The sequence below is a fragment of the Pyrus communis genome, chromosome 7, assembly GCF_041283825.1.
Source record: "Pyrus communis isolate YQ-2024b chromosome 7, ASM4128382v1, whole genome shotgun sequence".
NCBI classification, from domain to species: domain Eukaryota; kingdom Viridiplantae; phylum Streptophyta; class Magnoliopsida; order Rosales; family Rosaceae; genus Pyrus; species Pyrus communis.
In genome coordinates, this window is record NC_142571.1 from 5,294,327 (window position 1) to 5,318,533 (window position 24,207).

Genomic DNA, 24,207 nt, shown 5'->3' on the forward strand with positions numbered 1-24,207 from the left:
TATTAAGGAATAAAATACCCTGCCGTTTGATTTTTTTTTTTTTTTCCTTTCAATGAAGAAATAAAATACCACTTAAGATATTTGTAGTACTCCATATATAATTTTTTGTAGTAATTCATATAAGAAAATAACATCGAGAATAATACAAACGTACCAATAAAAATATATGTATGAAAACAAACCTACTAAAACCGGAAATAAACAACATTGAATAACAAAAGTAAATGTACCGATCAACAATATGTATAATATTAATCGCACCCATATGATACTAATTAAATGGTACAATCCATAATATATACAAAAAAAATCGTAACAAAATCTTGAAAAAAACCTATCAATCAACGAGAACAAAACTAAACGTTCCGGAAGCTAAAACTAAACGTACCAAAAGCTGAAACTGAACGTACCAATCAACGATATGTACGCCCAAAAATTAAAAATAAACGTACCAATCAATACAAAACCAATATATGATAACCAACAATAAACGTACCATTATCACTAATCAACAATATGTACAAATTCAAATGTATACAAAATAATTATCTAACAAAAGGTATGTACTAAATAATAAACAAACAAAAAAAATCTAAGCGTCCATCATTTCAATTATTTTTTCAATTTTAGGACAAAAAATGTCACATCCTGGTCCGGGGCGGATCACTTCCCGGGCCCGCTCCACCACCGTAGCACGATATTGTTTGCTTTGGGCTTACCATTCCCTCATGATTCCACCACCGTAGCACGATATTGTCCGCTTTGGGCTTACCATTCCCTCACGGTTTTGTTTTTGGGAACTCACGAGCAACTTTCTAGTGGGTCACCCATCATGGGATTGCTCTAACCTCCTTCTCGCTTAACTTCGGAGTTCCTACGGAACCCGAAGCCAGTGAGCTCTCAAAAGGCCTCGTGCTAGGTAGGGATTGGAATATACATTTAAGGATCACTCCCCTGGGCGATGTGGGATGTCACAAAAAAAATATTTTGAACGAAAACAAAAATTAAAAGATATAATTGGATAAATATGTTGAGCGAAAAACCAAAATTTTCTCCTAAAAAAGAGTCCACAACTCCTAAAATACATGAATAAAAAATAGCCGGATAAAAAAAAAAAATTCTCTCAACTAATTAAAAGGACAAATTTAGAAATCAATATGTAAAATTTTAATTTAAAAAATACAATTATTATTTTTAATTTAAAACATAAGAAATACTGATGTGGCCTAATGTACCAAAACACCTTGATCAAAATTCTAAAAGACATGGATGTTTAATAAAAGAAACTCAAATTTTGAGCGTTTAAATCTAATTGACTCTTTCAAATAACCATGATGGTGGTAGAAATTTTTTTTTTTTTTTAAATTTTCTTTTGGGTTGTGCTACATTTCTACTTTCATACGGTGGTATGTTTTTATAAAATTTAACTCTGGAAGCCACTTAGGTACTACGGTTAATTGTTATTTTTTATTATTTATAAGTGAAATGTTTTAGATTTGATTCTTGTCAAATGTGAATTTAAACCATATTATTGCTAACTCATTGTGGAGCTAAGCACACCTCCTTCCTCGTGTAGATCATATCATTTGTTCAAAAAAAATAATTTTACTCTTGTAAAGATTCATTAGATTTTATTTACAAGATTTAACCGTTAAATTTTTGGACCACTCTATGCGTGGTACGTATTATGAAAGAAAAATTATTTATTTTATTTTAATTTTTAATTCTGTAAAAAATACATGAATGAAAATCTTTTGTGCTTTGGCGAGAGGAGAGAAGGAAAGTAGATTGCTCTTTGTAAATTAAAGATTTATCAATGCTTATGAAAGTGGATTGCTCTTTTCTTTTTAATACGACCGAGAGAAATGCCAGTAGAGATGAGCATGCAAAATTTAACTTATGCTGGGAGATTGCACAGATTCAAACCAAGAAAATTATGCTATGATAACATGAAAAAGCTTGTGGGTTAATTCAAACCAAGAAATTTAGTTTTTATCTACATCTAAATACCATGAGGCGGGTCCTGAAAAGTTTTAACATAAGCAGGAGGGATTCGTGCAATAATTCCAACACTATAAAAGCAATTTATATTTTTTTTTTGGATAGATAATTTGTTTAGGGTCGCTTAGTCCATATAGTCTAATCTTTGAAAATGAATGAAAAAAAAAAAAAACAACAAATGAGAGCTTGTTGTAAAATTGTGTAAATGACCACTTAATTTGACTAAGAATAGAAGAATGATAGTCAAGTTTGTAGGCTTAAATAGTATAAGTGTACCGAAAAGGAATGAAGATTAACAAAAGTTTTTGCGAATCTCTCTCTCATTTTTAGATGCGTACCTTGATAATGGGATTTTATTTTTGTCATTTTACGAAAATTGAGAATAACTATGGTTGTAATGGATATATGCTTTCAATTAGTGCGTTTGTAAAGTTTGAATTCCAACTATTTTTCTCCTATGCTAGTATGAGGCCCTTTCACAAGTGAAGTGCTAGGTTTACCATTGTGTAGGGCTTAATTTGCCACTACGTATTTAAAATTTTAAATATTATTTTTTATTTATAAATTATATTAAAAGAATAAATAAAAAATACCTAATAGCTATTTTTACATAGGTAAAATAAACAATTAAATTATAAACTTATCTCCTTAAGAATTCCATGAAAAAGATAAAGGACATTCAGGTCTTCCTCCCTCCAGGAAAACGAATAGGGTAAATTACTGTTTGACCTCCTAAACTATTATCCTAGTTGAAATTGACCTCCTGAACTATTGTTTTGGTAAATTAATCTCCTGAACTATTAAAAATTAGTCAATTAACCCCTTGCCGTTAGATTCCGTCCACTATTCCGTCAAATTCAAGGGCAAATTAGTCTTTTCATCATCAAATCTTACTTGTCAGTTATAACCACAAATAAAATATTGACACATGGACACAAACTAATTCAAAAACTTATAGCATGATAAAAAACATAAAGAAACCACACGTTTACATAACGGACCATTTCATGTTGTCATACACATTATTATGTGCCCACATGTTATAATTCTATTGGTTGTTATAAGTGACATGTAAGAAATGATCATAAAATTATTAATTTGCCCTTGAATTTGACAGAATAGTTGACGGAATTTATTGACAAAGGGTTAATTGACTTATTAACAAATAGTTCAGGAAGTTAATTTACCAAAAAAATAGTTCAGAATGTCAATTTCTACTGGAATAATAGTTTAAGAAGTAAAACGGCAATATCCCCAAACGAATATGATTCAATATTTTTTATTTTCGAATTATGATTTAATTAATCTAAGAGAAGCTGCGTTCTTGACGGATCTATAAGAAGTTGAAATTGTTTCGGGGAAAAAGAAAAAAAAAAGAAAAAAGAAGTTGAAATTGTAATTTTTATGGCTCCCTCGTCTCCCTTTTCTTTGTAAAATGAGACATCACTTTTCTTCTTTTTTTCATAATGAAATCCAACATATATAGGTTTTGAAGCCCTAGTGTGGTGTGAGTATTTGTGGGCTGCTGAGGTCTATCTTAAGGGCCCATATATTGGGCTTTACCTAAGCTTTTACAAAGCTTTATTTGTTGATCATATTGGGCTAACCAACTCAATCGGGATGTCCTATCATATAATTTGACCTTTTTTTCCCCTCGTTTTTGCAAGTCAAATCTGAAAAATGAGTTGTGATTGTTTACTAATTACTACCCGCTACTTAGTATTACGGTCTAGTGGTATTCATTTCATTTGTAAATGAGAGGCTTTAGGTTCGATTCTAACCAATGATGAATTTGAAGCACATTATTGCTAGCTCATTTTGAAGCTTAACCCACTCCCAAACTTCCTTACTGTAGATAGTATCATTTATTCAATAAAATTAATTACTACCCACCTCTTAAGAGGTTGGGGTGCGCTTTTACTTATCCAAGGTCTTAGAGCGTGTTTAACGGAACATCAATAGAGGTGGTAACAAACTTGTAATTATGACTTATTTTTAGTACAAGTTAATCACTTTAATGTCTTACTTAATTATAAGTCCACGCTATAAGGTTCGGCTTGTTTGTTTATTTTTTTTTTATTCAATGCACCAAATTTGTTATTTTGTTGTTCGGCAATGCACCATTTTTATTTTAGCACTAGTTTGAGATAATGTTATTTCTTAACTCCTGCACGAGATCAAGATTGAGATAATCTCATTTTAAGTAGTACTTCACTGTTTGAGGAAAGTTGTAATTTTGCTTTATAAATAGAATTGTCGTCCCATTGAAGATGTTGCAATTATGCTAAAATGTAGCTAGCCACACTATGAAAGTAGAACTCATATCGTGAATACGAGAGAAAGTATTCTACCATTGTTAGAAATTTAGAAGTTATAGTCATTGTGCTATGAACGTTTTGAAAGTGAATTTCTTGAATTTCTTGAACATGACCAAGTTTTAGTGTCAATTTGTATTCACGAAGAAAAATTAGTACTAATGACCTATGTCGAAAAATAAAGGGAGACTTTGGATGCGGTCCTTAGCTATGAAAATTCTTTGACTAAAACCTTGTTGGCTTTCAATTTTTGATTCAAGTCCCTGAAATTAATGTGATAATTTATTTCTATGTACGTTACTATATTTTTTTAAATTAAAAATTGAAATTTATAGTTGTTTATATTAATGAGATTTTAAATAAAAAAACCATAATTTGTGGGATTAAAAATATTAAAATTTAAATATATTTGTGTGTGTGTGTGTGTGTGTGTGTAAACATGGGTACATTCTTCAAAATCACCAAAAAAAAAAAATATATTAGGCTTATTAATATTAGTAAATTTCTTCGATTAAACTTAACATGGATACATTCTTAAATCAACCAAAAAAAAAAAATGTACTCATATAAGTTTAAAAATGGATTAGAAAAAAATTGAATAGATTTTATATAAAAAAAATGGTACATTTTACCTATAACAAATTGGTATATTTAAGAATGAGTACATTTTAAGATTAAAAATTTGAAAAAAAATTACATGAATGGTACATATAATTAGCATGGGTACATTTAGCAAAATTAAAAATGGGTACAAATAAATAAAAAAATATATGGGTACAAATACAAATAAAACTTTATAAAATATGGGCACAAAAAGAAATTAATATATGGGTACAAATTAAAACTGAAAGAAAATTGGAACAAATTAAAAAAGGGTTGCAAATTAAAAATGGGTACAAACTAAAAATAAAAATATACGATAAAAAATTTAGCCATAAATATAAATATACTAATTGTAACATTTTTAACATTAAATGAATATATTAGAAATAAAAAATATTTTATTATTGAAATAATTAATGATGTTATTAATACCTAGGACCTTGATCAAAAAATGAAAATGAATAAGGTTTTAATCAAATGAGTAGCAAAAGGAAGGATGAGAACCTAATTTCTCCAAAAATAAAATTATTCATCGATGTACATTAAATTTCTTTATCATGTTATTTTATGACACTGGTTTTACATTTTTTTCATTTCTAGTTAGCGGCTGAGATTGTTACATCTGACTTTTTAATCCACATTACTAACACCGTTTGTTTTTTTTAAATCAAAAGTATATGGAGAAAAAACTAATTTTCAAAAGGATGTGAAATTATTTGAGAATAGCGGTATTTGCTGATGCCCTGTCCATATCAGTAGTTGAGTGCCTTGAGACTCTAATGTGTTGTATTGGTTCCAATCTAATTCTACTCTTTCTCGCTTGAATATGATGATATTTTAGAGTCCAGATGTTTCAATTCTATGGTTTCAACTCAACCAAGTCATGATTGATTTCGTGGTGGTTTGTGATTCCTCTTTATGCTCTTCCTCAACGAAAATTCTAGGGTATGTATATTGACGATGACGTACATTCATGAATTTAACATAATTTAATTGTTGAATGCGGTCCCTTCAAACCTTCATGCTTATGGCACCACTCAAAGATGGATGGGGCAAAATTAGGCAACCTTCCAAGCCTTTATTTCTAAGGAGCTTGCCCCAAAAGTCAGCCTCTAGACCTAATGGAACCAATTTGGACTGATTTCCTAGATTTCTCGTTTACGCTTTATTTTTTCATATTTTTAGTCGACCTAACAAAAGAGTAAATGATGAAGATTCCTGACCAAAGGCGAATAATCATATATATGGGGACAATTCTTATTTTCACAAGCATTTGTACTTATTGTGCCATAATATAAAGAACTATAAAACAAATGAGTTCAAGAGTATTTAGTTTATGTTTTTTTCAAGAATAATAACCATGTAGTAATTTTTTTTATTAAACAACTGTCATTCATAAGATTTGAATCATTAAATTTTTGGATCACTCTATGTGCGGCACGTATTATGAAAGAAAATTTGTTTGTTTGTTTGTTTTTTTATTTTATGTAAAAATACATAAATGAAAATCTTTAGGAGAGAAGGAAAGTAGATTGCTCTTTGCAAATTATAGATTTATCAATGCCAGTAGAGATGAGCATACAAAATTTAACTTATGCTGGGAGATTGCACAGATTCAAACCAAGAAAATTATGCTTTGATAACATGAGAAAGCTTGTTGGTTAATTCAAATCAAGAAATTTAACTTTCATCTAATCTGGATACCATGAGGCGGGCATTGAAAATTTTTAACATATATAGGTTTTGAAGCTGATAAGCATAACAAAAAAATAATAATTCCAAGAGTTGGCAAGGATGCTTCAAGATAATTTATTTTTTAGACGAACTTATAGCAATTTATTAGAAATTAAGGATTGCAATCATTAAATTAGTAATGCTAAACAAAAATTATTTAGAATATAGAAAGAACTTACTAGGATATTGAAATATTTCCAGAAAACTATATACAAACATTTGAATGGCATAGGCAATTAAATCAATATTTGATACACAAAAATTACATTATAAGATTTTCTCGATGAAGAAATTCTTATAAAAAGAAACCCAAGTCCACCTCATTCGGAGAATTCTATAAAATTAAATACATTGCTAAACATTTCAGGATTTATCTCTAATTTTTCCTCCTGAGATGGGAAAAACAATTATCTCATCTAATTATACAAAGGATGAAACCCAAGTCCACCCTCGTGCATATGACAAAAGCAATTAAGTCATTTGCTTATACGGAGAAATCACGGTCGAACAAATTGAGAATATAGGCTTGAACCCCATGGCGAAGATGATGAGACTGTAAGCAGGAGAAGTATTCCGGAGAATCATGATTCTTCGTCGCCATAGTTTTGGCCTCTAAGGCTGCGGGGGCGAGGGGACTTTGTGACGGTGGAAGAAAGGGAGCGGCGTACGACTATTTATAGTTTGTTTGTCTTCCTGAAACCCTAGTGTGGTGTGACAGTATTTGTGGGCTGCTGAGATCTATCTTAGAAGCCCATATATTGGGCTTCACCTAAGCTTTTACAAAGCTCTATTTGCTGATCATGTTGGGCTTACCAACTCAATCGGAATGTCCTATCACGTAATTTGACTTTTTTTTTTCCCTTTGTTTTTGCAAATCAAACCCGAAAAATAAGTTGTGATTGTTTACTAATTACTACCCGTTATTTAGTGTTATGGTCTAATAGTATTCTTCTTCATTTGTGAATAAGAGACTTTAAGTTTGATTCTAGCCAATGGTGAATTTGAATCAGATAATTACCGGCTCATTGTGAGACTTAGCCCACTTCCAAACCCCTTTAGTGTAGATAATATCATTTATTCAATAAAATTAATTACTACCCACCTCTTAAGAGGTTGGGTGTGCTTTACTTATCCAAGGTCTTAGAGCATGTTTAACGGGACATCAATAGAGGTGGTAATGAATTTCTCATTATGACTTATATTTAGTACAAGTTAATCACTTTAATGTCTTGCTTAGTTACAAGCCCACACTATAAGGTTCGGTTTGAGACAATGTTATTTCTTAACTCCTGCACGAGATCTAGATTGAGATAATCTCATTTTAAGTAGTGCTTCACTGTTCGAGGAAAGTTCTAATTTTCCTTTATAAATACAATTGGCTTCCCATTGAAGATGTTATGCAAAAACGTAGCTATGAAAACAGAACTCATATCGTGAATACGAGAGCAAGTACTCTACCATCGGTAGTGCTTTTTGAAAGTGGATTCTTGAAGTTCTTGAACAGGACCAATTTTAGTGTCAATTTGCATTCACGAAGAAAAATCAGTACTAATGACCTATGTCGAAATATAAAATTATTCATCGATGTATACTCAATTTCTTTATCATGTTATTTTGTGACACAAGTCTTACAGTTTTTTCATTTCTAGTTAGCGGCTGAGATTGTTACATCTAACTTTTTAATCCACATTACTAACACCATTTGTTTTTTCAAATCAAAAGTATATGGAGAAAAAACTAGTTTTCAAAAGGATGTGAAATTATTTGAGAATAGAAGTATTTGCAGATGCCCTGTCCATATCAGTAGTTGAGTGCCTTGAGACTCTACTGTGTTATATTGGTCCCAATATAATTCTTCTACTTTTCTTACTTGAATATCATGATATTTTAGAGTCTTGATGTTTATTCCTTAAATTCAATTCTAGGGTATGCGATTCCTCTTTATGCTCTTCCTCAACGAGAATTCTAGGGTATGTATATTGATGATGACATACATTCATAAATTTAACGATTAAATGTGCGTTCAAGAATTTAACAGAATTTAATTGTTGAATGCGTTCCGCACAAACCTTCATGCTTATGGCACCACTCAAAGATGGATGGGGCAAAATTAGGTAACCTTCCAAGCCTTTATTTCTAAGGAGCTTGCACCAAAAGTCAGCCTCTAGACCTAATGGAACCAATTTGGACTGATTTCCTAGACTTCTCGTTTACGCTTTATTTTTTCATATTTTCAGTGGACCTAACCAAAGAGTAAATGATGAAGATTCCAGACCAAAGGCAAATAATCATATATATGGGGACAATTCTTATTTTCACAAGCATTTATACTTATTGTGCCATAATATAAAGAACTATAAAACAAATGAGTTCGAGAGTACTTAGTTTATGTTTTTTTTTCAAGAATAATAACAATGTAGTAATTTTTTATTTATTAAACAACTGTCATTCATAAGATTTGAACTAAACATTTTCGGACAAAACAGAGAATTTATACCACTAGATCAAATCAGTTAGTATCATATTTGTATGCATGATCTCTCCTTTTGTGTATGTAATATGGTACAAAAGCAAAAGAAGAAATTGTGGGGTTTTCACACTAATTTTGGAAAGGGGGAAACAATTAATGGTTTCAACAATTAATGGTTTCAATTAGGAATTATAGAATTCTTTTCCTTTCCATACCTTGACAACACTAATCTCCCTGTTGAAGTTGATCTCTTCAGTACCAGAGGACCCTTTACCAAGCTGAAAACTCCACTACTTCTAGGGTTGTTACTGGATTTGGAATTCTGTTCTTGATCAACTCCTTTTGATGATCCAATTTCCATGGAAAATTGAAGATTTTCCCTAGAAAATTGGGCACTTCCCATCTGATTTTCCAAGTCCTCGTCATCATCTTCACCATCATGCAAATGCAACACATCAGCAATGGAAACTGATCTCCTCAATTGCTGCTGGATCCCATGATGATCTTGTCCAATCTCACAACTGCTCACTCTACTTTCCAACCGACCAACAACCTCTTCCGCATTATCTTGAACCACCAAAATACTTACATTAGTCCTGTGTTGGTATTCCGAAGCGGACGCGTTCACCTCCTCCTGTTGATTTCCATCGACCGGAGGCACCGCTTGTTGTTGATGAGGCACCAAAGCAATGGCAGGAGCAGCGATGTTCGACCGGCACAGCGGACAACTAGAATGAGATTTGAGCCAAGTATCAATGCAACGAACATGGAAAGCATGGTTACATTTTGGCAACAGCCTCAGGCTCTCATTTTCTTCAAACTCGCTTAAGCAAACCGAGCAATCTGTGCCTTCCACAAGCTTTTCACCTTTCTTGTACTTGTGAACCGTGATGGACTTGATCAGGGACTCATCCAGACCGTTATTAGAGCCTTGCATCGATTCACTAACTAGGTTTGGATTCGAGCTGTCCATGTCCATGTCTCGAGCGCCATCACCGCCTCTTCGCCGGCAGTATCTGGATATGATGGTGTAGTAAGTGACTAGAATGAAGGCACTAGCAAAGATGCCAATGATTGCTATAATGAGAGGAGAGAGATCTGTTGGGGAGTCTTGTTGGTTTTGATCATCGGCTTCGGCGAAATCAAATGCAGGAGGAGGACCAACGATATAGCACCACTGAGGGCAGTAGATGCTGCAAATCCCTTGGGAACAATCTTTGTATGTATCATATGTTGCCCATGGATTTTGGTTTCCTGCAGAGCCCATATGACCAAAAAAAACTCAATAACCCTAGCTCCTGCCAGATCTTGCAAGTCTTTTTTTTTTTTTCTTTCTTAATTTGGTCACTCCCTTTTACTTTGCTTGATATATGCTAATGTTAGAGAGAGAGAGAGAGAGAGTAGGGTTAAAGAAAGAAGGAGAAAAATGAGGGGGTTGGAGAGAAAGGGAAGCAAAGTAGTAAAGGAGAAAGGAGGGTGGATTATTGACGTGTGACTCCCTTATATTCTACAACTTTTTCTTTAATTTGTTTTCTTTTTCTTTGGAATTATTTGTGGGAGGTGATGCTTTGTTATCTTGTATATTTGGAAGTAGATGATTGGTGGTTGAGTTTGGATCCATGATTAACCTAAAAGCTTAAGAAAGCATCAAATCCAAGTCTCTGCAGTCGGTGAATATAGGTGGGAGTGTACTCTTTGCATTTTAAAAATATGCAAAGCAACACCACACTTCCAACTAAGCCAACCCTCGGCCTTCTTGCCTCCTTTAAAAAAGAGGGCTCAAGATTCTTACATAATTTAATATTTTTTTTTTCCTTTTAAAAGGAGGACAATTGTTGGCAAGCAACGATTATCCACCCCTTTCGGAGGTCGGGGAGACTCACAGAGTCATTTCAGCCTCCTCCTGACCATAGTCAAGCAGACTCACCAACTTGAAGCCTCGAATGAGGGACCTCCTTGTTTTTTGTATTTTGAGAGCCGGAATTCGTGCCCTTACCACTGGGCCACTTGCTTTTCAAAACCTTAATCTAATCCATTTTGTATGATTATCACTTAATACTATGATCTAGTGATATTCCTCTTCACTTGTAAGTCTTAGATTCTATTCTCATAAAAAACGAATTTGAACTACATTATTGCTAGCCTATTATGAGACTTAGTCCATTCTCCTACTCCCTTAGTGTAAATAATATCGTCTGTTAAAAAAATCATTTTGTATTATTCATTTGGAAGAAAATAATCAATATTTTATGTTTAGTTACCATGACAATTTAGTTAAAGTCGCCAATTACTTTAGTATATTGTTGATTCTGCAATTTTCTTTTGTCGATAGTTAATTATAACATTATCTATTAACTATATTCTAGTGAAGTCGGCAATAATTTTAATTTAGTGGTGCTTCCTTCGTAATGTTGAAAAATATTCAAATGGATAAAGCTTGGGGGACACAAGGATTATACATCTAAAATTAGTATGTCTCATCCCAATTGATTAAAGGAAAGGGTAATACTAGGAAGATTATATATTTAAATTACATTTTGTAATTCATATGATGTGGTTGTTGATAATCAGATTATTACTTAAGTATTGATTAGAGTGCTTATTTTTTATTTATGACACATCACATGGTTTGTAAATTTGGTCTAAAAAATTGGCCTGCCTAGAATTATCCTAAGGAAAATGATAAATACACATACTTTTTTTCCATAGACACACCCCTATTTAATCTTACACGTTTTAGTTTGAGATATTCAATTCAATGACTAATTTTTTTTTAAATCACTATTATTAAGGGGAGGGGGAAGAGTTCGAAAATATTACATTAACTTAGGTGAGAGAGAGTTTCGAATCGGAGACGCATAAGTAGAAATTCAGCCTATCCACTAGGATAACACACCACATGCCATTCGATAACCAAAAAAAAAAAAAAAGTGTGAGAGGCTAAAATAAGTGTTACAATCACCCATTAATTACTTAGATAAATTTGATTTTATTAACAAATATTATGTCAAAGAAATAAGTGATTTATGATAGCCATTTAATTTTCTAACATTAGTCTCGACTTGTCTTTAAATAAGCCATGACATTTTGGGCTAGATTTCCTCCACATTTTAAGCTAGGGATAAGAAACTGGGCGCTACACAAAACACCACACACGAGGAGTTGACGCGCCTCACCATCCCCCGTGACAAAGCTGCTAGTGGTGGATACAACGATAAAAAAGAGACGAAATCGAACTCGAAACATCAAATGAAAGGATGAATACTTTTAAATGATTTACAAGCCTCTTACACAGTAACATGTTTTTAATAAATCAAGTTAACGTTCAATTACTTATGCTATATAGTAAGTTTTAATATTTGTATTAAAATTGAGAACAATCCAGTAAAGTGCAATTTCAATACTCACTTTCTCCTTTTCACACTACTTCTTTGTGTCCATATCTCCTTCAGTAACTTCAAAGCACATTTATAATATTATTTAAAACTTGTATATAAAGAAAGTGATTTTCACACACCTGTTCTGTTCCTCACAATTTCTCTTTATCTATGATCATCGAATTGAATAAATTAAACGAAATCAACTGTCATAGTTAAACGAAAGTTCGTGAAAAACTAAAAAGGATGTGAAAAAGATCACATTTTGCGCTTGTATTAATCCTAAGTATCTCTATAAGCTGAAATATCTACAAAACATCCAGACATTTTCCTAAATGATACTCAAAACGGCTCACCACCAATTTTGCTTTCATTTGCTCCACCACATTGATCATGCTTTCAAGGCATAATATTATTCATTTGTAACCGGAGTAAATTCAAAAGCAACTTATTGTCCCAAAACACACTTGAGAGATTACAGCCTAAACCTAAAGGGTGCAAAATGACATTTTCGAAGTGCCAGACAGTTAATTTTATTATGTACGGTCAAAACCAAGGCGCTCGATATGGATCAAGCAATAGATCGCCATGATAGCTAATCTTCTTCTTCAACCTACTGTGTCCAGCGTTCAAATATTGAACGAGGAGGAATACGGATAAAGAAAGGATTCCAAAATATAAGATAATTTGACTAATAAGTCATATCCTTATGCAGATGTAACAATTTAAACAAACCAATTGACCTTCACTGAAGGGAAAGTCATCATAATTTAAAGTTGTAACATCATTATCACTCTTCTACAACAAGATACAAACTCAATCTATGCAAAAAGTTATACATGGTTGAATAAAAGATGAGGTCATACAACATGATACTGTGGTTCAGAAATAGAAATCTATGTATCATAATACAAGTTATAAAAGATTTTCCTTTTATCTTTTAGTTACACATTCTACAATTTAAATCGCCGTCGTCTAATTCATTATTTCTCGTTTCTACTATGAATGAATAATGGGTATAAACATTATGCTCAAATACGGGCTATGCTCTTCCTTTCCTTCTGTCATCCAGTGCCTGCTCCAAAACACAAAAGAAACAAAAGTTTCCGCGTTTGAAGGTCAGAAATTATTAAGAGTACGTATGATCGGAAACTAAGCATTCCAAATAGAAACATGTTTAACGATGGATGGAAGTTCAGATAAAAACCATATATATGCATATTAACGATCCACTGATATACAAATTAACCATACAAGGGCCCTTTGTGGGTTAGTCAATCACAATTGTTGATCGAATACACACACAACACATTTAGACGATATTCCACTAAATCAAGAATCTTAATTAGCAGTCTAGCAATATAACTTCTTGATTGTATGCAGATCATGTGTTCTTGTGTATTTGTTTCGTGTGTGCATAATACATACGCATTGATTCTCTTATGTATCCATCCGTCGTTATAATCGTTCCTTATCAGAAAATGATTGTTTCAAATATTTCCATGCTTCTTCAATCAAAAATAGAAAAAGTATCTCCATGCTTCAACTTGTTGAGTTTTATTGTAATCCAGATATTCTGGTTTAGGTAAACTAACATCAGAACAGTATGATGCAAAGCATCTCTTTGTACTCCAAGAAAGGTCAACTAAATCTGTACTGCTTTCTTGACTATGACACAAGTATTTTATTCAGTGTACACAACAGAATAGAGCTGCAATATTTTCATTTGTGACAAAACCCCTGAACTTAAACAGTGTAGGTTAATGATGGAGTCACATCAACAATCCATAAACACTACCACAATCCCGTCTTTTGTATTGCTCACTAGGAGGAATCAATTAAACATTTGTATCCTAGTCAAGAAAGTGGCGCAAATTCAATTGACCTTTTATAAGCTTGGAGTACAAAGAGATGCTTTGTAACGTATTGGTTTGATGTTAGTTTACGTATAACAGAATATGTGGATTACAGTCAAACGCAAAAGTTGAAGCATGGAGATACATTCATTTTTCGGTCAAAGAAGCATGGAAGGAATTATATTAAAAGAAATTTCTCATCCCAAGTACTAAAAAATATCCCCATTAACATCTTAACCATAAAAGTATGGTCCCAGAGGTTAGGCAAAATGTGAAGTAAATTTAGGTAAGAAGGAATACCTTGCTTTGGAGTATTCTCATGGTCAACACGAGAGTATCACGCAACCTACCAAAGAAATTGAATATATCATATTAGATGAGATATTCTTGACAGAAAGAAGAGTGTTTAGTATGCTTCAAATAAAGGGAAAATAATAATAATAACACAAAGTTATTATCAAGATGTTCTGTTTTAATATATATAACTACAATAATTTATGGAACAAAATTAAAATCAACATGTAAATATAAAATTAATGTATTACCGAATACTGTATGTTGTAAAAGGATGAGAAGATCCATCAGAATATGTCAACACAAATTGTGTCGAGAAGCCACAAGGAACTTTGATCTGCAACCAGAAAATTATAGAATGTTGAGTATACTTGGAAAATACAAATATCCAACGACACATTTTATATATTGTTTTGATTAGTGGAGAAATCTATAACTACCATCATGTGCTTAAGGATATTAGCTTTAGCTTTTACTTCTCTGAGGAATACGTATTTTCATAAGGAATTTTCACTCATTTTGAGAGTGTGAGAACATAAAGTTTGATCAACAACCTTTCCTAGACCCACTTGATACCATTGTATACCACTAATTATATTCATTAGGATAATGCCGTTAACTCAGCCAATACTCAAAACAAGCAACTTCAAGAGGATCTCATGACATAAAAACTTAATTACTCAAAAATGAAGTATCACCAAGTAAAGAACGTACCGATAACTCCTTCGAGAACGTTTTGTCAAATAAAACAGAGTCTGTGGTATTGATCCTGATTTGATAGCCTGACCGTCTCAGAACCAGAGTTGCTGGCTCCCAATCTTCAGAAGAGTCCGTCTGTTTTTCAGCAAAAGTATATGGGAAAAGTTTTTTCATGTGATACAGAAGCCATAAGTTGGTTGCAACAGATTTTGAATATTGTCTATATACAAGCCAACTGAATTAGATAATAGAAAGGAAAATAATCTGTTGCGATGGGTTCAAAGGGATGACTAAACCATATAGCTAAATTGACGTCATTTTGACCAGACAACGTCCTTCGCCCTACATAACAAAAATACAAAAACAAAAAACCAAAAAAGAAGAGCCTGGAAACAAGACACTACTAAGATAAGTAACCATATATGCTAGTAAATGTTTGTTAATAAGTAGATGAGGCCATATTCCCCCCAGTATGGAACAGGTTCCCAAGCTTGCTTCACAATCCAGGAACAAAATATCAAGTACAAAATCCTTTGAATCAGAAGTCTCAAAGACACGAAAGCTCTGAGACATTTGAACAAGGAAAATGACTTTCTGAATTCAAATAATTGCCCCATTTATAACATATTTGAACCAATTTTCCATAAACTCAGGTCATCATGGCAGTTTATCTGTGCATAGAACTTGAAAAATATACATATAATGCAATTTGGGTGCTTAACATAATATTTTCCTTTCTTCCGTCCCTATAAAAGTACGGAGTAATACTTACTAATTATGCAACAAGTGATTCAATCGAGAGCCTTAAGTTCCATATGCAAGTATGCATACAAGTTATACAAGGTAGTAACGCAAGAGGAGGAAAAATAATGTGAACAAAACTTTAACAATGCGTTTAAACAACGATGGCTGCAATTGGTAAACATCATTAAAGAAAATACCTAGACTGGAGTTTCCTCCTAATCTAGAGCCTCAATCATTATATTTGAAATTTCACCAAGCAACAAATTTCCAATAAATTAGCATTTTAAATTATTATCAGGAGATGGGTTTACCAATCTACACTAAAGATGGTGACTGATGAATAAGTGATGCTTCAAGAAAGAGAATAAAAATATAAACTTGATGAAAACAATAACCATACCAGTAGTAGAACACTAAAACTGGCTTGTCCTCTAGAAATATGTGTGTCAATCTCCATTTGCATCTCTGGGTCTAGAAAGTACCTCAGTGAAAAAAACAATGCAAATATTACAACTCAGATGGGGAAAGAAAACCAATGAGTTGGAGGAGAAGAGTTGGCGACAAAATCAAAACTGGAAAACAAGAAACTAACTTAAATTATCAGCTATCAGATATTTTCGATTATTTTTTCACTTAAGTTACTTGGGTTACTTTAGTTTAGGTCACAAATATTTTCGATTTTATGACAATACTCCACGCCTTGGTAAAAAATTTGCTTTGAATTTTCAACTAGAATTAAAACCTAAATATAAAAATAATATAAAATAAAGCGTTGCCTTAAGAGTGTTTACATCAAATGCATCAATACAGCATAAATGCACATACCACATCTAATTTTGTTCTGATCATTAGCAAAATGCCTCACTAGCTCCCCCTGACAATGAAAAACAAATTTATCAGGAAACAAAATAGTCATAACCGAAAAGTTTAAAACGAATGGAATCACTTATGACATTATGCACATAAAAGGTAAACAGAAAACCTGACGGCCTTGTTCATCCATCGGTATGCAGTCAACAGCAATTATCTTATCAACATCATCAGCAGTGACAATATATTCTGGATTTGTGGCACCTGATTGAAGAAAACACAAAACCAAAATGGAAAATAAAATAAAACAATACATACGTAGATACCGAGCACACTGAAAGGACCCAAATCACAAGAAAACTACCAAAAAATAAAAAAATCATTTAAACGTCTACCTTCAATGACCTCCCTAGTTCCATCCTGAAGATGACGAACCCACTGATATGCAAACAATGATGATGTATAAGGAAGGAACTCATAACATATGCAAACTTCTTAAGAGATGGAAGTTTACTAGTGAAGAATGTTCAAGGAGTTTCACCTGAAACACACAAAGTGAGGTCCCACGTACTGGATATCCACAGCCAAGAAGTTTGCCTCCCGGAATAGCATCGCCAATAATCTGAAAATTCTCTATTCCAGGGCCCACTAAATGAAATAGCACTTATTAGATTTCATGAATGGGCAAGCAACCGAATCCGTTTTTAATAAAAATGAAAAAAGCAATCACCTTCAGAAACAGAGGGAGCAATCTCATCTTGAGTGGTGTAAGGAGAAAATGAGGTACCATTGTTCATACTCCCGCCTCTCACATTTGCATCATCTCTATTAATAAATCTAGCCATATCCCTGAGAATTGTATGATTCACAGCCTCAGTTAAAAGGAAGAGCGGTCATATAAAAAAATTCCTCATCTAAACCCAGGTGCATAGAAACTTATTCTATAATGTTATGGTTACTTTTTAAATAACCCCTTGCATTTTAGTTATATATATGAAGTTCCTTCAGTGTAAGAGTCAATCCAAATTTATTGACGAATTTCATTGATATGAAGCTATAAGACACCGCTAATACACTATATTACGGAACAATTTACGACTACTTGTAACTTTCAAGAACTTGATAAGAATTACTCAAAAGAAATTAATATGTGTGTCCAAATTATTCAGTTTTATTTCAAATAGCACCATGCTTAGTGGCCAAGGTTGTCTGGCAGTGTAATTGATTTTAGGCAATGAATTATGAATTATCAATCTTCAATTACTAAATTAGAATTCAATTGTACCGACCACAAATGCTGTAACCAAAGTAACAAACACAGGTGCGGAGCAAATATGAAATTTCAACAGAAGACCTCACTGCTATAAAGAAATTGTATGCAATTATCAAACATGGTTCGGCATAATACTGGGGTCTTTAACTATATAGAGCTCTTTATAAAAAGTTAAAATTTTGATGCAATCAGAAAGATTTTTTGTTCCAAACACATATATGCTTACTAATGGTGGGAAAATAAAAGATCAAGGCAACCAAAATGAATAATTAACACCAACCTCTCTGCATTGGTTGTGAAATCAGGCGGAATTTCATTATTTACTAGCATTTTCATCCCATGGATGTCAGTCACATATTTCGGCAATGTGTCAGTTGGCTCCAAATGTTGCTCATCAGTATAACGATCAAAGCCTTGCCGTCCCTGAATTAGGAAAAACAGAGAGAGACGGTGTTTTCAGTAAACAAGAAAAAAAAACAATCCATGACATAGCTCATAGACCAAAAAAACAGTGTATGAGTAGGTTTATACCATCAGTACTGTGGATCTATCAGGAAATTGACCATTCAAAATAGCAGAACCACGGCTATCTTTACCATGAGATTCAGTTTCAGCATGATTGTCCACTGCGGAGGTTAATTGTCTAAATTTATCCTGCCATAAAGTAAGAAGATGCCTTACTGCATTTGTCAAGATAAGATGCTTCTGCTGATTACTGGGGAATAGTGAAAAATCAAATTAAACAGTAGAGGTATCACCAAAATCGGGAAACAAGGTACTTAATTTCACACAAGTGTCAACCTTATGAAGTACGAACTGAAGGAAAAACCCCAGTGAGATCCATACAATGTGGTGTTGGTGAACAATACTAATTTGCAGATTAAGGTGCTCGTTGACCTATTCTATTACTAGGTTGACTGATTGTGTAACTTTATCACCGTTCCAAGGATTGTCATATTCTCATGTTTCTGATATAATAATAAGGTGAAATGGGATGCCTATAACAAGTAGGAATTATTCATGGTTCAGGACAGTACAAAAATATGCCTTCAAGCACAAAATTTGTCCTCCTTACTTATCCAATGCATGATTCCTTTAGCAGGTAAGTCACAGTCCAGCTCCCAACTTAATCATTTCAAGTATTTCAAAAAGGAACGGACTCAAGAAGCCATATGATTTGAGAAGATTTATCCTTTACTCATAATTTTTTTCTTTTTTTTTTAGGTTTTTCAGTAGGAGCTTCGTGACAGTTAATGAGGACATCATAGTTTAATAATCAGTTTCTATACATAAGGAAGAGTAATCAATGCATTCTACAGTATATGAACAATGAATAAACACTGACAACCGCATGAAGTCACAAGAGTGCTACTTACATGGGAAGTTCTAATCTTCCACTGCAATTGATCATGTAGATGCTGTAGATTCAAGAAAGCAAAAATCAATTAAGAAAACCCGTCGCTAGACCGATTGACAGAAAACTCATCCCTAGATACCCAAAGAATCCTCTTAAATCCTGAGGAAAAGAAGACAAAATTTATTGCGCTAAGATTCGGGGCCTGTCTATCAACTAATTTTGTTTTGCTCTGCTTTTTTCATTATAAATCTAACACAAGATCTGATCCCACTTGTCTATTCTGAACAATTATCAGTGTGCCAAATAGGTCACCTTAACTCAGCATTAATTGGATGTTCATTGGCTTGATCTTTTCTTTTTAATCATCTGAGACATCTCAATTTCAGGGAAGATTATCTTACTTATTACTATAAGCTTAATGGAATGCACTATATTTTATGTACACCAGACAAACTATCCCCAATTTTTTATGACACAATACATTTAGTTATCAATCCCGCAGAATGATAAGAGTAGTATATACATTTTTTTTTTAGTGGAAGTTCCTTCCACAAACTTTTAGACTGAAGACTAATAATTCTAAACTGGTATGTATTCTGTAAAAGTTAAACCTGTGAGACTATCATGGACATAGAAAAACAAAATATATAGCGTAAAATAAGAACAATAAAATGCAGATATCTCCTTAAAGGATGTTACAACAGAATATGGCATCACCCATAAGCCATGACACTCGTTCTTGTAGCATATGTCATCTGTATGCTATATGATTGTTACCTTTAAACTGTTCGATATGGCAGACGCATTTATGACATGGGGCAAAATCCCATATTCACCCAATAACCCTAGCATGGATGACATGAAGATATACTTCTCATCGTCTGCAGCCTAACAAATACATAACAATCAGTAGCCGTAACAGAAATTGAAAACAATAAAAAAAATAAAAATAAAAAACTGGCAGTTTTTAAAAGCACAGACATAAGAAATGCAAGGAACAAATAAAGATGACATATCCAAAGTTATTCAGGCAAACATATAGAAACACTGGACATGTAATAAACTTTATCCTGATTAGAAAACAAATGCTGTCGACTCACATTAGGAAACTTTACACCGACAATCAGACATAAGTTTGTGTTTACATCCATTCTAAAACAATAAATAAGTGGTGAAAGCTCACTAGGCACCAAACAAACCAATTAAGGAAATTTCGAATAAGAACAAAATTTCCAGGTCAAATGATAATTAAAGAGCTCTAGTGCCTACACTTTTCTATGTAAGTTCTGTGAACCAATGGAACACCATACTTCAAGCAGGGAAGAATAAGCTTGTTAAATAAATGAGTAAAAAATGGCATCTAATCTTGTCCATCAGATAGATTATACACAAACTATCATTTCTTTCTCTCTCTCGAACCGGTTAAATAATACCATGTACCGACCAGCTGGAGCTCAAACTCAACCTCCACCCATTTATTTTTAGGAAACGTCCACACAACAGATATATCCTCTGAGCTTTTAAATTTTCATCAACAACCTTACAAGTTTTTGGAAAAAAAAGCTTTCCTTTCCCAGGATATAAGCCAAAAAGTTACTTCTATTTTGTATTGTCATGGAGGTCTTCTGAGAAACCCAGTCAAAGAGCTTTTATTGTCATGAAATAGAGACAATTGTAACAAATGGTATTGCAACCCATTTTCCCAATACGATTTCTTGGGCATCATTGTTGCTATTTTTTCTATAAACAACAAAGAATAGGACTTCCTGTTACAAACTACCATAATAATCTAAAATAGCCAGTAACATTTTCAATTATTACTTTACCTTCAATTCATGAGTTAGTTTAAGATTTTCTTCAAGATCTCCTTTTCTGCGAGCCAACTCATTTAACGCAGAAGTAGTGGCTTCGTTCTGCTTCTCATCAATTGCCTATCAAACGAGGTAATATCATTTCATGCTTCAGAAGTTGCAAACAAAGACTACAAGTATCTTCAATTTTACAAAAGCAGAATTCCAAGAAAAAACCATAATAATTCTCAAGCGATGGACAAACCATCCGTAAGTCAGCAAATTTCCTCTCCAATGCATACTTCTCATTCACCAAGCGCAATTCCTGATACAATGAAGACTACGTAATCCTCACATTTGAGTATGCAAAATAACACCAATTAAAAAAAAATAAAGCAAATATTTGTGGGGGGAAAATAAAAGGCAAGCTATGAACTGATATACCTTCACACAAGCAACAGTAACTTGCCCACGAAGAAATTGGATCTCCTCTTCCTGAGCTCTGGCTCGGGAATAAAGTTCCTGTTCATTAAATTACATAGTGTCAAAATATCAATAAAGTTTCATTTTTTAAGTGTAGATTAATGAAGTACCAGTACCATAGCTTCTGGATCTTTAATATGGACACCATTGTCATCTTTTAAATTCTTTGGAGCAAGCTGTGTTTCAGAGCCATGCCTACAGATGGAAGGGGGGAAAAAGATGCTTCACATCAGGAAGATACTACAAACCACTATAAATTAAGTAAGTAATGGGGATCTGTATTTCATGGTATAGATGCTCAATGAAGGAAATAATTAAAAATTTCATAAGAACTTCAGAGCTTTTGTGCAGAGTGCACTGGATGAGACTTATCTACCACATATAAGTTCTTATATGCGCAGAAAAGCTCTTAAGTTCTTATGAAAAATTTCATAAGAACTTATATGAAGTTGAAAATTATGAGACTTTTCAACATCATATAAGTTCTTTTTCAACTTAAAAAGAATATTATAAATATTTATTACTTATCATCCAGATAAGATTTCTAATCCTAAATGGCTGTCTTGTGACTCCAAGGCTTCGTGTTTTCAACCTTTTTAATGGACCAAATAAGAATCTCGCTGCTCTTCTTAATCAATATCTGTTTTGTCGGTTACATTCTTTATCACCATTTTCATTGTCTAGAAACTTCTTAACTAGAAAAGCAATAACTAAGTCTACAATCCACGTATACAAACCACAGCTCAAGCTCCAATTTTCAAATATAAAGTTATCTTAACAGTTGACAAAGCATAAAAGGTTCCTACTGTTCTTAATACCAAAAGTCTTTTCTCCAGCAATCTCCGGAGAAACTCTCATGTCCACCATTTTGAGCATAACTAAATTCTAGCCCGTAAGGGTCGTAAAATCATTGAAAAAATAAAGTCCACGAGCTACGCAACCTAATTCGCGCTCTAGGCTAGCATGAAATAATTAACAAGTGCGAAAGAAGTTTCCATCAATTTATTTCCTTCCTTACCAAAAGGGATTTATAACAATGCTCAACTATTAAAAATAGAGAAATACTGAATCAATCAACCTAGAAACACAATCCTGGTGAATAAATACTATTTGTAATAAGCTGGTTTTGGGTATTACCTGTTGAAGACATCAGTGCTCCTATTCTGCGTCCCACGATCCGTCAACTGCTGAGATGCACTTGTACTCGAAGACATCTAATTGGCAGTTCAAGGTTCTCTTCAAGATAACCTCCGATATTAACGTAACTGATTGTTCCCATTATAACTAAGTGAATCTTGCATTTTACTCCATTTCATTATCCCATTCCCGAATTTAGTTTGAAAACTTTTGTATAAACCACTGCCAAAAATTGCAAGAAGCTCCCTACAATTAATAAGCTATAAAGAATTCATCAGACTGTAAGAAATATCAAAACAACAAACATTAGGTTCGTACGGCGTTTACCACGAAAACCCAACTATCCAAAATACATATTACAAATGCAATTAATTACAACTAGAGCTTCAATTAGTGAGAAATACCCTTCAAACCCAAATCATTAATCCATTAAAGAACCAATATTTGTCTTGATTTCAATTTCCTTTTTTTTTTCGTCCACATTTAGTAATTCCGCTGAATCACAGTCCCTCCTAAAACAGAAAAAATAACAGAAACCCAGTGACCCACGATCAGCGTTGAAGCTAAATCTTAACTCTCCACCCCAAAATTCTAAAACCCAAATAAAATTAAAAACTTGGGAATGTCCCGTAATAGTAATAAACGCAGATAATCATGATTAGAAAATGAATTGGGTACCTGTTGATTTTGCAGAGGGATATATCCGAGGGAGCTATGAAAGGAAACCCAGCTACAGATCTGACACTCTGCCTGCCTAGTAGTCTTAGAGAGAGAAAGTTGTAGAGAGAGAGAGAGAGTTGTAGAGAGAGAGAGATGGGTTTGTTCTTCCGAAGTCAATGGGGGATTAAGCTGGTTGAAGTTTTTTCCCACGTACCATTAATTCCTGCAAAATATGAAGTCTTGGTTGGCAGATGGAAGATTGGGATTTGAAAACGGGATTTTTCCTCTTTTTTTCTAAATATTAAAAATAATATTTGAGATTCACATTTGTGTGTATTTAATTTTATGGTGGCCAAGAGGATAGGCGCAGTGTGAAACGGCGGCGTCCTTAGAAGTGGGATTCCTTGCCGACTCTAGCAGTTTGTTCCATTCGGATCCGGTTCCTCTCCGGACCTGTCTGTCCCGATGGTGCGGACCTGTTTATTCTGACCCTTGATTCAAATCGTACGACCGTAAATTAATTTTAAAATGTATGTTTCATATCACAGGAATATGATTTAGGAAGTATATTTCATAACACATTCATGCGTTGTATTAATAATAA

The 24,207-nt window shown here is 33.2% G+C and overlaps 1 protein-coding gene and 1 pseudogene across 6 annotated transcripts; both read right to left on the minus strand.

Moving 5' to 3' along the window:
• Positions 1-9,123: 9,123 nt before the first annotated feature.
• Positions 9,124-10,629, minus strand: LOC137735514 (RING-H2 finger protein ATL52 pseudogene; annotated as a pseudogene). The gene has a single exon (XR_015963910.1). The product of XR_015963910.1 is annotated as an RING-H2 finger protein ATL52 pseudogene (transcript).
• Positions 10,630-13,224: 2,595 nt separating this feature from the next.
• Positions 13,225-24,147, minus strand: LOC137733877 (uncharacterized). 5 transcript variants are annotated; one of them, XM_068473078.2, is made up of 20 exons: positions 23,622-24,147; positions 22,944-23,189; positions 21,923-22,001; positions 21,768-21,845; positions 21,589-21,648; positions 21,360-21,464; positions 20,311-20,421; positions 19,553-19,594; positions 18,708-18,830; positions 18,457-18,599; positions 17,634-17,752; positions 17,445-17,551; positions 17,299-17,341; positions 17,076-17,167; positions 16,919-16,967; positions 16,494-16,564; positions 15,365-15,484; positions 14,902-14,987; positions 14,657-14,702; positions 13,225-13,575 (listed from the first exon to the last, which is right to left on the minus strand). In XM_068473078.2, the coding sequence occupies exons 2-20, from the start codon at positions 23,018-23,020 to the stop codon at positions 13,543-13,545; spliced, it is 1,584 nt and encodes a 527-aa protein (XP_068329179.1). In that variant the 5' UTR covers positions 23,021-23,189; positions 23,622-24,147; the 3' UTR covers positions 13,225-13,542. The 5 variants fall into 5 exon arrangements, with proteins under 5 accessions (XP_068329179.1, XP_068329182.1, XP_068329180.1 ...); XM_068473081.2 differs by having other exon boundaries at positions 22,944-23,165; positions 23,622-23,999; XM_068473079.2 differs by having other exon boundaries at positions 22,944-23,203; positions 23,622-23,993.
• Positions 24,148-24,207: the final 60 nt, after the last annotated feature.